Genomic DNA, 11,811 nt, shown 5'->3' with positions numbered 1-11,811 from the left:
TTATTTTTTTTTTTGCTGAAAGTGTATTAGTACGAGGGATTAATCCCACGTGTTATTATAACTGAAGAATTATATTTAAAGTACAATTACTTTTTTCCACAATTCATTTAAAATAAAATAAAAATAAAGATCGAAACTTAACTTGTTTGACTGAATCGAATCTGCCGATCCTAAACTCGAGTTCGCGACTGCTCTCGTATCACGTGATCCCACTTGATCGCTTGAATCCGCCTTCAATATGGCAGCGTCCTTCACAGGCGTGATGTTGTTGTTGTAGAATGTCAAACATGAACCTTAGTGAGATATTACACATAGAATTGAGATTTAAAAGCTGACAAGACATTATAACGTAAACGCGACATGGAGCGAAGAGAATTCACGGCATCTCTCGTGGTACTTCACCGTTTATTTCATACCAAAATCGTGCTTATTTTCTCATTAGGCAGAAAGATCACTTTGCACTATTTCGCCAAATAACTTGAGCTTTCTCTTCGTCACGGTCAACATATTGTCGCTAAATATTTTTTTGCTCATTTTATCTGAAGTGTTGGTGGTTGGCAATATGTCAACATGTACAGATACATGCTTTCACATGCTTTTCATTGCTAACTTGCCTATGCAGTTAAGGCTTTCGTAATTTACTGTATTTACGAGAGAGAGAAAGAAACAAAGATTATTGTTACGGTTCATTTTCATTTTCTCTTATCGACCTGTAGCCAGTGTTTTGAACATTACTACTACGCTTTATTTACATCCAAAATGTTGCAGTAAACTGGACAGAGAAAACTAAACAGTATTCTACCAGTTATATTTTATTAATGTTGTTGCTTTTCTACTCCTCCTTCCTGGCCTTTTTAGGTATTATTAAGTACCTTTGAGGTAATGTTTAATAAAAACGATAAAGTTTGCAATAATACAACCTGCTTATAAACCATACTAGCTAGTGTTACAGCAAAGTTCATGTTTGTGTTTGATTCTATCTTGAATGATTTGGATTGGAAGTTAAAAAAAAAAAATTAGATCATATTTTAATACACTATCCTTGCAGCCCTAGTGATTTTTAATGTCTGCTGTTTTGGTCAGCTGCACGGAGAGTCACCGTAAGATTTTTCTATGTAAATGATTTGCGGTTGTACTTATAATCATGCAATATTGATCTTGAAAAAGGCTGCAAAAAGTTGTTAGGGCTTTTAACCTTAAAATCCGCTTGCATCATTTCACTCTTAATCTTCATTTTTGAACTAATATTGTTTCATTTAAGTCTCTGTTTTAGTGAAGCTCTCCCTCAATTGTTCAGTTTTTGTGTGTGTGTGTGTGGGATTGTTTTTTGATGGAAAATAGCTATCAGTTTACAGAGGACGATCTCTCTCTTTCTCTTCTAATGATAGCAGAGACTGACAAGAAGAAAGCAAGGCCATCTGTGCTGTCAATCTGGAACAGTAAAGTCTTTGTTCATATATCTGAGAAAATACATAGATTCGTTTTTTTTTGTGAATCCTCTCTTTTTTCAGGCAGGAGGCTGTGCGGGGATGTGTGTAGACCTCACGCTCTTTCCTCTGGACACAATAAAGACCAGGTTACAGAGTCAGCAGGGTTTCTACAAGGCCGGAGGCTTTAGGGGCATATATGCAGGGGTTCCATCAGCTGCTATTGGATCCTTCCCAAATGGTGAGACTATTGTCAACTTATGCCGATAAAGCAAAATATTTATTTATAGCAACCTGTGTGCTGTCCACTGTCCTTCCACTCTGTGCTAAATGGCTCCATTGACAATGAATTATCTGGATCTGTACCTATAAATAACGAAAATGGTGCTGACACCCCCTAACTGTCACGTGAGATTCTGACAAGACATTTTGTCTTTTTTTTCCACTGTCATTTCCTGCAGGAAACAGCAGTGTTGGACACTGTTTGTAACTGAATAGGATGACATTGGTCTGCCATGATTGCATTGGTTAGATTTTCTGAACTGGATGACTTTGCCATCAGGAGTGTTTTTTGTTTTGTTTTGTTTTTTTGTCTGTTTTATCCTAATTGCTATGACAACAGTTATTAATCTCTGCATGTTTTTTTTTTTTTCTTCCCATAAATTAAGACTAAACTGAATTGGTTTGCTCGATTTCAGCTGCGGCATTCTTCGTCACTTATGACACCACCAAGACTCTCCTGAGAGACTACGCCTCCACACGTATGGCACCCGTGACTCATATGCTTGCCGCCTCCCTGGGAGAAATTGTAGGTTATCTCTCCATTATCTGTTGTCGGTTTTTCTTTCCCCCTTATTTGTCATCTTTTTGACTGTGTCCAAATGAACAATAGTCCAGTTCGTATAACTACATGCGAATATCATGGACAAATATGCAAAGGGTTAGAATGTGATCTGGCCTTGAGGTGCAGGCCTCACCCGGGTGACTTTGAAACCACAGACAATTTAACATTTTTTCCGGCAGCTGGGTAAGTAAGATCTCATTACTGTGTATTGACTTAGCTGTTTTCTCAAAAAGGCCCCAAACCCCTCTCACCCCCCACCCCCCTCTCACCCCCCAATTCTCTGGGGGGGGGGGGCTTCTGCTTTAAAGCGGCGCAATTTCCTCTGTTGGTGCAGATTCTGTCTCTCACAGAGAAGGAATTCTGGTCTGATTAAACAAGACAGCACCAAATCTGTGTCATAGTTTATTCAACCGCATCCGCTCAAACTCACATCTGTATTACTGTCTGAATCATTACACCACAGTTAAACTCGGTTACACAAAGTTACCCCAAATTAAGACACAACTGTACCCTATTCAGTTTAAGAAAAGGAGAAGGTCACACAAACAATGTAAGCTAAACACAGTCATAAGTTGACCAAACTGGTCACCTACAACAAGTTTAGTCTTGCTTTTCTTAGTAATAATAAGCGGTTATGTTCCATGTATTCGCAGCATGTTTCTGATGAAGGACCTTGGTATTTTCATTTGAGGAAAAAAAAAAAAGAAAAGAAAAGAAAACTGTAGAGATGAGGGAGAGGTCAATGCTATCTTTAACCCCTCACCTTCTGCCGGGGATTTGTGCACTTCAAAAAGGGATTGCGGTGAGCGGGGGCTTGGGCAGAATCCTTGTGCGTTGTGCGTACTTGTTACGCTGTTCAAAGACTCTAATCCAGGGGTTTATACATAAAAGTCTTTCCCTCAGGCAGTCTAGAAGAGAAGACAAACAGATCCTACTTATGTAACTTGCTCTATTATCATTTTTTCTTTATACTTCTGCTTTTAATCATTGATTAGAGATGATACTAATTACATTTTTTTTTTTACTGTTCAGCAACCAAATCCCATAGTGAATGAATTATACCTCATGTACGTCTGTAGTAAATGATCATGCTATAGATATAATTTGTATGTTATGTGGTGTCAGGGTCTTTGAAGTGCCCCCCCCCCCTTCTCATCATGACCCAGATTGAAGTTTTAGGAGGTGGAGACTGAACTCTGATACGTCTGATCCTCCTGACCCCTCTGAGTCACCATTAACAGGATAATGAGACGCTGTGTGTACCCCGCACCTCAAATCCAGGGCTTTCAGTTCTGCCTTTATGGCAGCATCTCCACCTTCAACATCCTCCGTGAAAAATGTACCTGCCACTCTCGCAAACTTAGCTATCTCTTTGTGTCTCAATTAAAGTGAAAATGAACTACATGATGTAATAACCACATTATCGACATCCTTTTTTTTAAATTCTTTTTTCACTGATATCTTTTACCAGAACAGAGGTGCTCTTAAACTCTCTCAGACCTGTTTTTAGGACATAGGACTTATACAAAAAAATCAGTAGTAAAAATACAAAAGCAAGAGTGAATGCTTATCTTATTCATTCATCTTTTTTTTTTTTTTAAAGGTCACATTTGTCGGTGTCCGGGGATTAAAATAATAATTAGAATTTATTGTTGCATCGCTCAGTTTTCATTTGATATAACATTTACAGAGAGTCTAGTCATCTACGTAGAGCAGTTGAAGTCATCAACATTCCTTGCCTGTTTCACATTCCTTGCATTAGCATGTATCGCTAACTGTAACGCCGGAACTAAAATGGCTTTAATTGTGTCGGATGTGATTTAAAAGTCCTCTACCCTTATTCGATGACTTAGAGAGCTGATCTGATGGACAGTCCACTTTTCGGTGGCCCGGAGGAGTTGAATTAAGGCTGCAAGACATCACATTCAGACTGAAAAGCATTCCTCTCAGAGCATCACTTGAACACACTGTGCCACAGAGAGAAGGAAAGCTCCATTGTTTTTTTGTGAACACATCTGCTATAAAGAATGTGGGAGCTGATGACATATGTCAGGAGCGAGCAGGTTGTTATCCAGCCATTAAAACAGATTTGTCTTCATTCCCGTTCATCTGACGTTTTCTCTGAAAGCTCATTTGTCAAGTTGAAGGAGCGTTTTTCTTGCATGTATAAAGCATCTCTCCCTGAAGATGTACTGCAAAATACAGTGTGGCATGACAAGGGAGGGCAACTGGCAGCCACTTAACTTGGCACGGCAAGTAATCCATGCATAGCCCTGTGAGAGAGAGAGAGAGAGAGAGAGCTCTGCCTATGATTTATGGTGCGTCTCTAACTAGAACTTTAGACTGTGCCCTAATTTTTTTTTTTTTAAACACCCTCTCCCTTTTCTTCACCTGGCATGAAGTCCACTTAAGTTCCTAAAATGAGTATGTGATCTTAATATGAGATGGCAGATTGAAAAAGCCATCTCTTCATATGTAATAGTTTTATTTCAGCCCAGCGAGGTGGCTGTCTTTGGCAAACATTACTCTGGATGGTCCTCACAGATGAGGCGTGTTTTTTTTTTGTTTTTTTTTAATACACTGTGCTTCAAGCCGATCCCAGAGGACCCCTGCCAGCCCGTCTTGTGTAGTTTAAGGGAATGTGGTTTGTGTAGGCAGGCACCTGTATGATTACCTGCAGGAAAGGTATGCAGGATGTCTGATTGGAGTCCGGTTTCCTGTAGGAACCGCTGCGGGGGTGGCGGGGTCTGAAGGTCAGGGATGGGTCGGAATGCACCGACAGTGCCTCCTAAAACCGGAATAACGTCTAGGGAAAGAGGGACGGCCTAGCGTGGAATGTCTGGGCTGATTTTATAAAGCTCTCATAGCTGTGGAAAAGCTGTTTTGATAAAAATGCTCCTCGCTCTGCTGGAAATTTCCAGCTTACATTTCTAAGTAAACTGGCCTGTAGCCCTTTGCATCGTTTTACAAGTAGTTACAAGATTAGATCTTATTCTGAGTTTGATGCCTCATCTCACTTCAATGATGTGTTTTCAGGGCAATTAGTAGCAACAATAACAGTTCCTTTTTATATGCCAGTTTACATTTTAGTATTTCTTCTATTTAAATGGTCCCCTTTTTCATCCCGACGTCATAAAATAACCACAAATATGACTATATCGCCTGCTAGATCACAAGGGTTGTTTTTTTTTTAGTTTGTTTGTTTTGTTTGGGTTTTTTTTTTCTTTTTGAATGATTAAATTAAAAAAACATTTAGACATTTAAAAAGAAAAAGACATTTAAGCAGTGATTTTACTGTATATCAACCAAATGTCTGTCGGCAATGCATTTCGCCTGTTTCATTTGGCTACAGGCAGGCTGGTCGAGTTTGAGTTGATTACAGGTGAATATAAAGATGTGGGCCATTAGCAAGAGCCCAGGGCACCGCCTGTTTCCATGCTCATTTCTGCCAGGAGCCTCACTTCATTTGCTCTGATCCTTTGACGGCTTTCTCCGCGCGATTGAGGTTTTGGTCCGTGCTTGTTTAGTTGCGTTTGAAATGGAAGAGCCCTAAACAGGACTAGCTGCACCGCGGTGCAGGAAACACGAGTTCCGATCTGAAGCCGCCTCTAATTAACGGCTGCAGCCTCCATGTTGCCTGAAAATAAAGATGAATGGCGGTAGGGACATTAAAGATATAGCCAAAACAAATTTATCATACAATTAAAGTCTGGACCAGGCCAGGGAGCAGAAGAAGAAAATGCCACTCCGCTAGACACCCCCGCCCGATCGTTTCCATTGTGAGAGAAAACAAACGGGTAGCTAACAACGTTCACTTCGAACTGCCTCTCTCCTCTTACTTAGACACCAGTTACAGCGTCGCGCATTGACGCTTAAAACGTTCCGGCGGATGTGTAACATCCCCTTAAAGAGCGAAATGCCCTGTTCAGCCTCGTCGCACTACCCGATCCAAATTACCCCGACGAAACCAATGTCTAAGATTCATCTCATATAATCTCTCTCTTGTTTCACACGCTCCTGTGAGTTGATATGAAAATCCGCTCTCCGTTTGACTTCGACCTCCTGCTCAATTAAATCAGGAATTACTTGTCACATCCACTTTTCTCTCTATTTTGTTCAGCAATTTTGATCCTTCTTAGAATCACGTGAACTGACATGATGTACAGTGTCTCATAAATGTTAACACAGCAAAAAGGAAGCTAATGAGATCTGTGAAATAGATTCTGTCAATTTGGATATCGTACAGTTGGTAGATTTATGTCTTTTTTTTTTTTTTTACCACTGGGTGGCACTCTTGCTACATGCTTTGTGTTTTTTTCAGAGGGGACGTTGATCTTAGGTCGCAGGGCTGATAATGCACTTGTAAACTCATCCTAATGCATTACTTTCCATGTTAGCTCCAACAATCTGTTGATATATATTTGATTTTGATCTTGATTTTTCTTGATCTCTTTCTGTTTGGAGCTCAAGTCTGTGAATATGAGATTTAGATAGACAACTGTATGGCCTAAGCCTCTCTCAGTCTAATTAAAAGTTGTGCAGACGCGGGTTTTGCAACACTGTTTAGAATCTCAGTGAACCATTCATGTTCATATTAAGTCGTATCGGAATGTTTTGACAGAAACATGTCATTACCCATCTAGTTGGTGGAATTCTCAGGGTGTTTAACATAAGCGAGGAGACAGTGATGGCATACTACAGACCCATTCAGCGTCAGCAGTATGATGGCTAAGTCCACAGAGCTGCAGAGACAGAGACAGAGAGAGGGGAGAAGGATCCTAAGATGTGCCAGTGCCTTTTGTTCCAAGCCCTTCCAGCACAACCGGTGCTGCTGAAACCCTGCAGTGCTCTAAGTGCGTGTTGAGATAGGAGCAGAAGTGCCCCGCGCTTGCTGGCTCTGGTAAGATTATTGGCACAACTGTAGCCCCAATGTGGTCTGGGGGTGGGGGGCAAGGCGGGGTGCCTGCTAACCTTTGCCGGTTGGGAAGATTGCTTTTTGTCCCCGGTGCTTTCCTCGTATTTTTTGTTTCGGCGCTGTATCAATCCGAACTAAAGGAGAAGTTCTCTATCTTAAGGCCATGGGAAGTTATGAGGCATGAAGTGCCATAAATATTAATGTCACAGTTGAGCAGTTGACAGAACGTATTTGGTTGACATATTGTGGTGGTTCCTTTGGCATTTGTAACTGGTGAATTTGAAGGGTTGTGAGTTGCCGTGACCTTTACGCGCTCCTCCGTAGTAAGGTGATGAATGACCGCTTTGACACACGTTCCTTAGCAGATAATAAATTGGCTGTCCTCAAAAACCACACGACACAAAAGAAACGTTTTGACATTATTATTGCTGAAGATTTTATTCCTCCGTCGACGTACGGTTTACATCCGCTCGAGTTCATTTTTGTCGACGTTCACAGAGAGAAGAGAGTGAAGTGTTATGAGGGAAATGCAAAGGCTGTTTGCCTTTTTGTTTTTTTTTTCCTTTCATACAGTTTACGGTGGTTATCGTTCCGTCGTGTTTCGTTTGTGTCTCGTTGGGACAGTTTGATGTATGATGTCTGGGTCTTCTCTCTCTCTCTCTCTCTCTCTCTCTCTCTCTCTCACTCTCACAGGGGGCTTGTCTGATCCGAGTGCCCACAGAAGTGGTGAAGCAAAGAACGCAGGCTTCCCCGTCCCTCACCACTTACCAGGTTCTCCTCGCAACTCTCCGAGAAGAGGTACACATTTACGGTGACGTCTTCACCCCCACCTCCCACCCCCAGAAAATACGCTTTTTTTTAATTATAAATAGAGATACTCCAAACGTGGACCTGATTTGAACTTTGTTTTTTTTTTTCTTCAGGGACTGAGGGGCCTGTACAGGGGTTACAGTAGCACAGTGCTCAGAGAGGTAAGACTGGCCTATAACTCACTGACATTGACTCACAGTGAAAGTGCTTTAAATATCTCCATGTCTCAAACTATTCAAACTTATCGCTTTGAAATTTGTTTTAAGCTGTCCCGAACTGACCGTTTGAGTCTCACAGAAGTACATTGGAAGAAAAGCTGTATAAACACTGGCTCAACATTGCTGATAATCAAATGTATTCCTGTGGTGATACTTTTTCCCTCAAAATGTCAACCTCCTATCTCTTTAAGGTTTTTTTTTTTTTTGGATTATTATTATATTGAAACTCCACTGCATTATTTTATCCTAAGGCATATTTGAGACTTGCAGCCAACAAATTTTTTTTTTTTTTTGGTCAAATTCAACCTGTCTATCCAAGCCAATCTTTTTTTTGTTTTGTTTTGTTTTATTTGGAATGCATCTAATTAATTAAACTAATTGAAGGTGGGACAAGTGCAAGACAAAGTAGCCAGAGAGGTGAAATTAAGCCAACGTAGCTGGTCTCCTCGATGAGAGATGCCTTTGTAATGAATTGCCTTCTCTTACCCTTTGATTAATTATCTGGCTCCTAATAGCACCTGCATAGCACCGTCGTGCATAATGAATTCTGTCAAAGCGCAGGCTTTTCATTTATTCTCTGATTTTTTAATTTTTTTTTTCTTTAAATTTCGGCAAAAGGGCGAGAAAACAGGGAAAGGGAGAGAGAAGTGCTATATGAAGGTGACACTTTTTTTTTTTTTCTTTTTTTTTTTTTGTGGGTGATATAGTGTCCCCACACTGCCTTGCTATCCTGTACTTATTTTCTGCCTCACTAAACAGATGTTATTCACACAAATTCCATCTGGATGCTGAGGGGGAGGAAAAAAAAAAAAGAAAAGAAAAAAAAAAGGACAACAAGCCTTTCTGATTTCTCCAAGGGGTTCTGAATAAATGAATACATTTGGATGCTAGCGAATGGCCTCTCTGCATACTAAAAGCCACATAAAAAGCCATGCTCAGAGCAGAGCCCAGGATCCTCTTTAGGATTGGATTTGACGTGTGTCAGGAAGGTAATTCATTTTCTCTGCTCCGCTATCTTATCCTGCGACGCGACCCTGTCAAGATAACTTTGTTTACTCAGAATGCCAGTCCTCTCACACAGCCGATTTAATTGGGGTCCTCTCCATGATGTATATTCATTAAGGAGCCCTTCAGAAATGATTTCTGATGAGATAGCACAGTAGCATTGGAGATTGTACAGCATGGTGGCCTGTGCTCTAATATGAAAAAAAAAAGGCAGTATTGATAGGAGGTTACAGTAGAATGAGAAGAAAGGAGAAAATGAACATCCTCATTAGCTTGTTTCGCATGTAGTAATTCAAACAATTATTATTATTATTATTATTTTGTTTCTGAATGTGTAAATCCACAAATGCTACATGCATCAGTAATTGCTTGGTTTGGGTTGGAGACTCAAAATATGTTTAGACTAGGAATACTTACAGAGTATTGCTGTCATTTTACTGAATATTTCATCAATGAAGACATGTACACCCTAAAATAGTTCCAGATAGTTTATAATTTGCATTTGATCACATCTGTTAAATGAATTGCATGGAGAGGAGTCCATTTCTGTAGTGGTTGTAGTGCTGAAGAAAATGCTTGGAGTTTACCTTTGGACCTGCATATTTCGAATAAGTTTTTGTGTGCTCTCATAACTTTTATGGCATTGAAATGAGACAATATTGACAGTTAGCCCTGCAGTTTTGGCGTTTGCCACTAGAGGGAGGAGTAAGCTTATAGCTCTTCAGGACAGGTATATATCTAACAAGAAGAGTGCGACTTTACAGCACTTCAGTTTACTGTCAAGATTACAAGTGATATTTAGTGAGACTCATTGATTAATGAAAGCTGTAAATAGAATCAAACTTTGTGATGTCTTGGTTTTATGTCAAATATTTTTAGAACTTTAAAAAAAAAATCTCCTGCTAGTTTATCCTTGCGTTGCAGTTTCGAACATGGATTCATATGATAGTGAACATGATGGAACGGTTTGGTATTTGGTTTTACAGAAAAGCAAGCAAATAAGTGAAAGGTTTGCTAATTGGTCTGACAGATTGGAATGATGGTATTAAACCCAACCTCCCATTTCCCCAGGCCAAAGACACACAGAGCCAGGAGTTAGCATTCCTGATTCTCTCTGCACTACCTGGAACATACAGTTCACACCTGGGAGAGAAAGAGGGAGGGAGGGAGGGAGGGAGAGAGAGAGAAAGAGAAACAGCCAAACAGAAACCTGTTAGAGGTGCAACTGACAGAAACTGAAGCTGGTTTATGTGCTCAGCACTCTTTAGTATATCAGAGGGTCCACACACTGGTTTGAATTACAGACAGAGAACCCCCCCCCCTCTCCTTTTTTTTTTTTTTAATTTTACTTTATCGGCACAGATGTGATCAACATCAGGGGGAGTGGAGGGGGAGTGGGGGGGGGGGGGGGGGGAGTGAAAAGAGCTGGCAGCACATAAGACCGCGGTTATGAAACACCTACACCCTGATTCCTGCTCATGTCATGCACATCTCAAGTTGTTGTTCAACTCCTTTGGGCTTTATCCCCTTCGTCCAGTCTAAGTTACAAGTACTTTTCATAGCCCCCAGTTTTCGGTTACAGTGCAAATTGACTTTCGGTATACAGTCAGGGCACAAATATGACAATAATCTAAACAAAATGGAGCGCTCGTAAGCTGGGAAGTGGGATGGTGTGGTGGGATGGGGGGGGGGCTGATTGAATTTTTCCCTGAGTCTCTCTCGAGGAATGACAGTTGCGTGTGCAGAATGGTCCTCGTAAAATTGGCTCAGCTAAATCCCCCCCCCCACCCCCCACCTCCTCAGTCCACCCACTCCTAACCCCAGATGGCTAGTTGACACAGGAGGGTAACAGGCCCCTAAGGTCTAGACCTGCCTAGGCCCAATTTGTTTGAATTATCCCCATGTTTATTCTCCTGCTGCACATCAGTCACAGTGGATTGTGCTGCAAACAGGTGGAACTGTGTGTGTGTGTGTGTGTGTGTGTGTGTGTGTGTGTCTGTGTGCGCATGTGTCTGTGTGCACGCGCGTGTGTTTGTGTATGTTTGTGTGTGTGTGTGTGCGCACGCTACGAATGTTTCTGTTTAAACTACGAGACAATGCGGAATGGTTTTTCCTCTCTGTCTCTGAACAGCGTCATCAGGGGACCTGCTGTACATATGTGTCTCCATAATTCCATCTGTCATAAATCCACAACTGAGACAATACTTCACCAGCTTTAAATGCTATTAACTTTATTATGTCACATAGTCCAAGGAGTAAATGAGGCTTATTTTAGTTTAGGTAGTTCTTTTGCAATCCTTTCACATTTATTTCGTTTAATTTTATATTTTCAACTTTTTCATTCCATCATGAATTCATGTATTCATTCCGTCCTAAGCTGATGTTTGTAAGATCCTAATTGAAGGTTGGTTGTGTGTGTGTGTTAAATATGGGCATCAAATCCAATGGGACGATCTCTCTCAACTAATGCCACCTCCTTACACAGAAATGGACATGATTGAGTTATTTCTAGAGATGTTTTGTCTAGGATGCAGATCCCATTTCAGCATGGTATGTGTGTATGTGTGTGTGTGTGTGTGTGTGTGTGTGTGA

General features: G+C 40.8%; 1 protein-coding gene across 1 annotated transcript in view; it reads left to right on the top strand.

Moving 5' to 3' along the window:
• Window positions 1–263: 263 nt before the first annotated feature.
• The window catches only part of slc25a26 (solute carrier family 25 member 26), a 34,093-nt gene continuing 22,545 nt past the window's right edge, over window positions 264–11,811 (top strand). Inside the window, exons 1-5 of the mRNA XM_030777014.1 lie at window positions 264–393; window positions 1,512–1,668; window positions 2,126–2,235; window positions 7,880–7,984; window positions 8,110–8,157. Coding sequence (XP_030632874.1) covers window positions 361–393; window positions 1,512–1,668; window positions 2,126–2,235; window positions 7,880–7,984; window positions 8,110–8,157 — 453 coding nt within the window. The 5' untranslated portion in view covers window positions 264–360. The remainder of the gene's footprint in view (window positions 394–1,511; window positions 1,669–2,125; window positions 2,236–7,879; window positions 7,985–8,109; window positions 8,158–11,811) is intronic.

The sequence above is a fragment of the Chanos chanos genome, chromosome 6, assembly GCF_902362185.1.
Source record: "Chanos chanos chromosome 6, fChaCha1.1, whole genome shotgun sequence".
NCBI lineage: Eukaryota > Metazoa > Chordata > Actinopteri > Gonorynchiformes > Chanidae > Chanos > Chanos chanos.
Note: the sequence above shows the minus strand (reverse complement) of the source record. Positions and strands in the feature narration are given on the sequence as shown.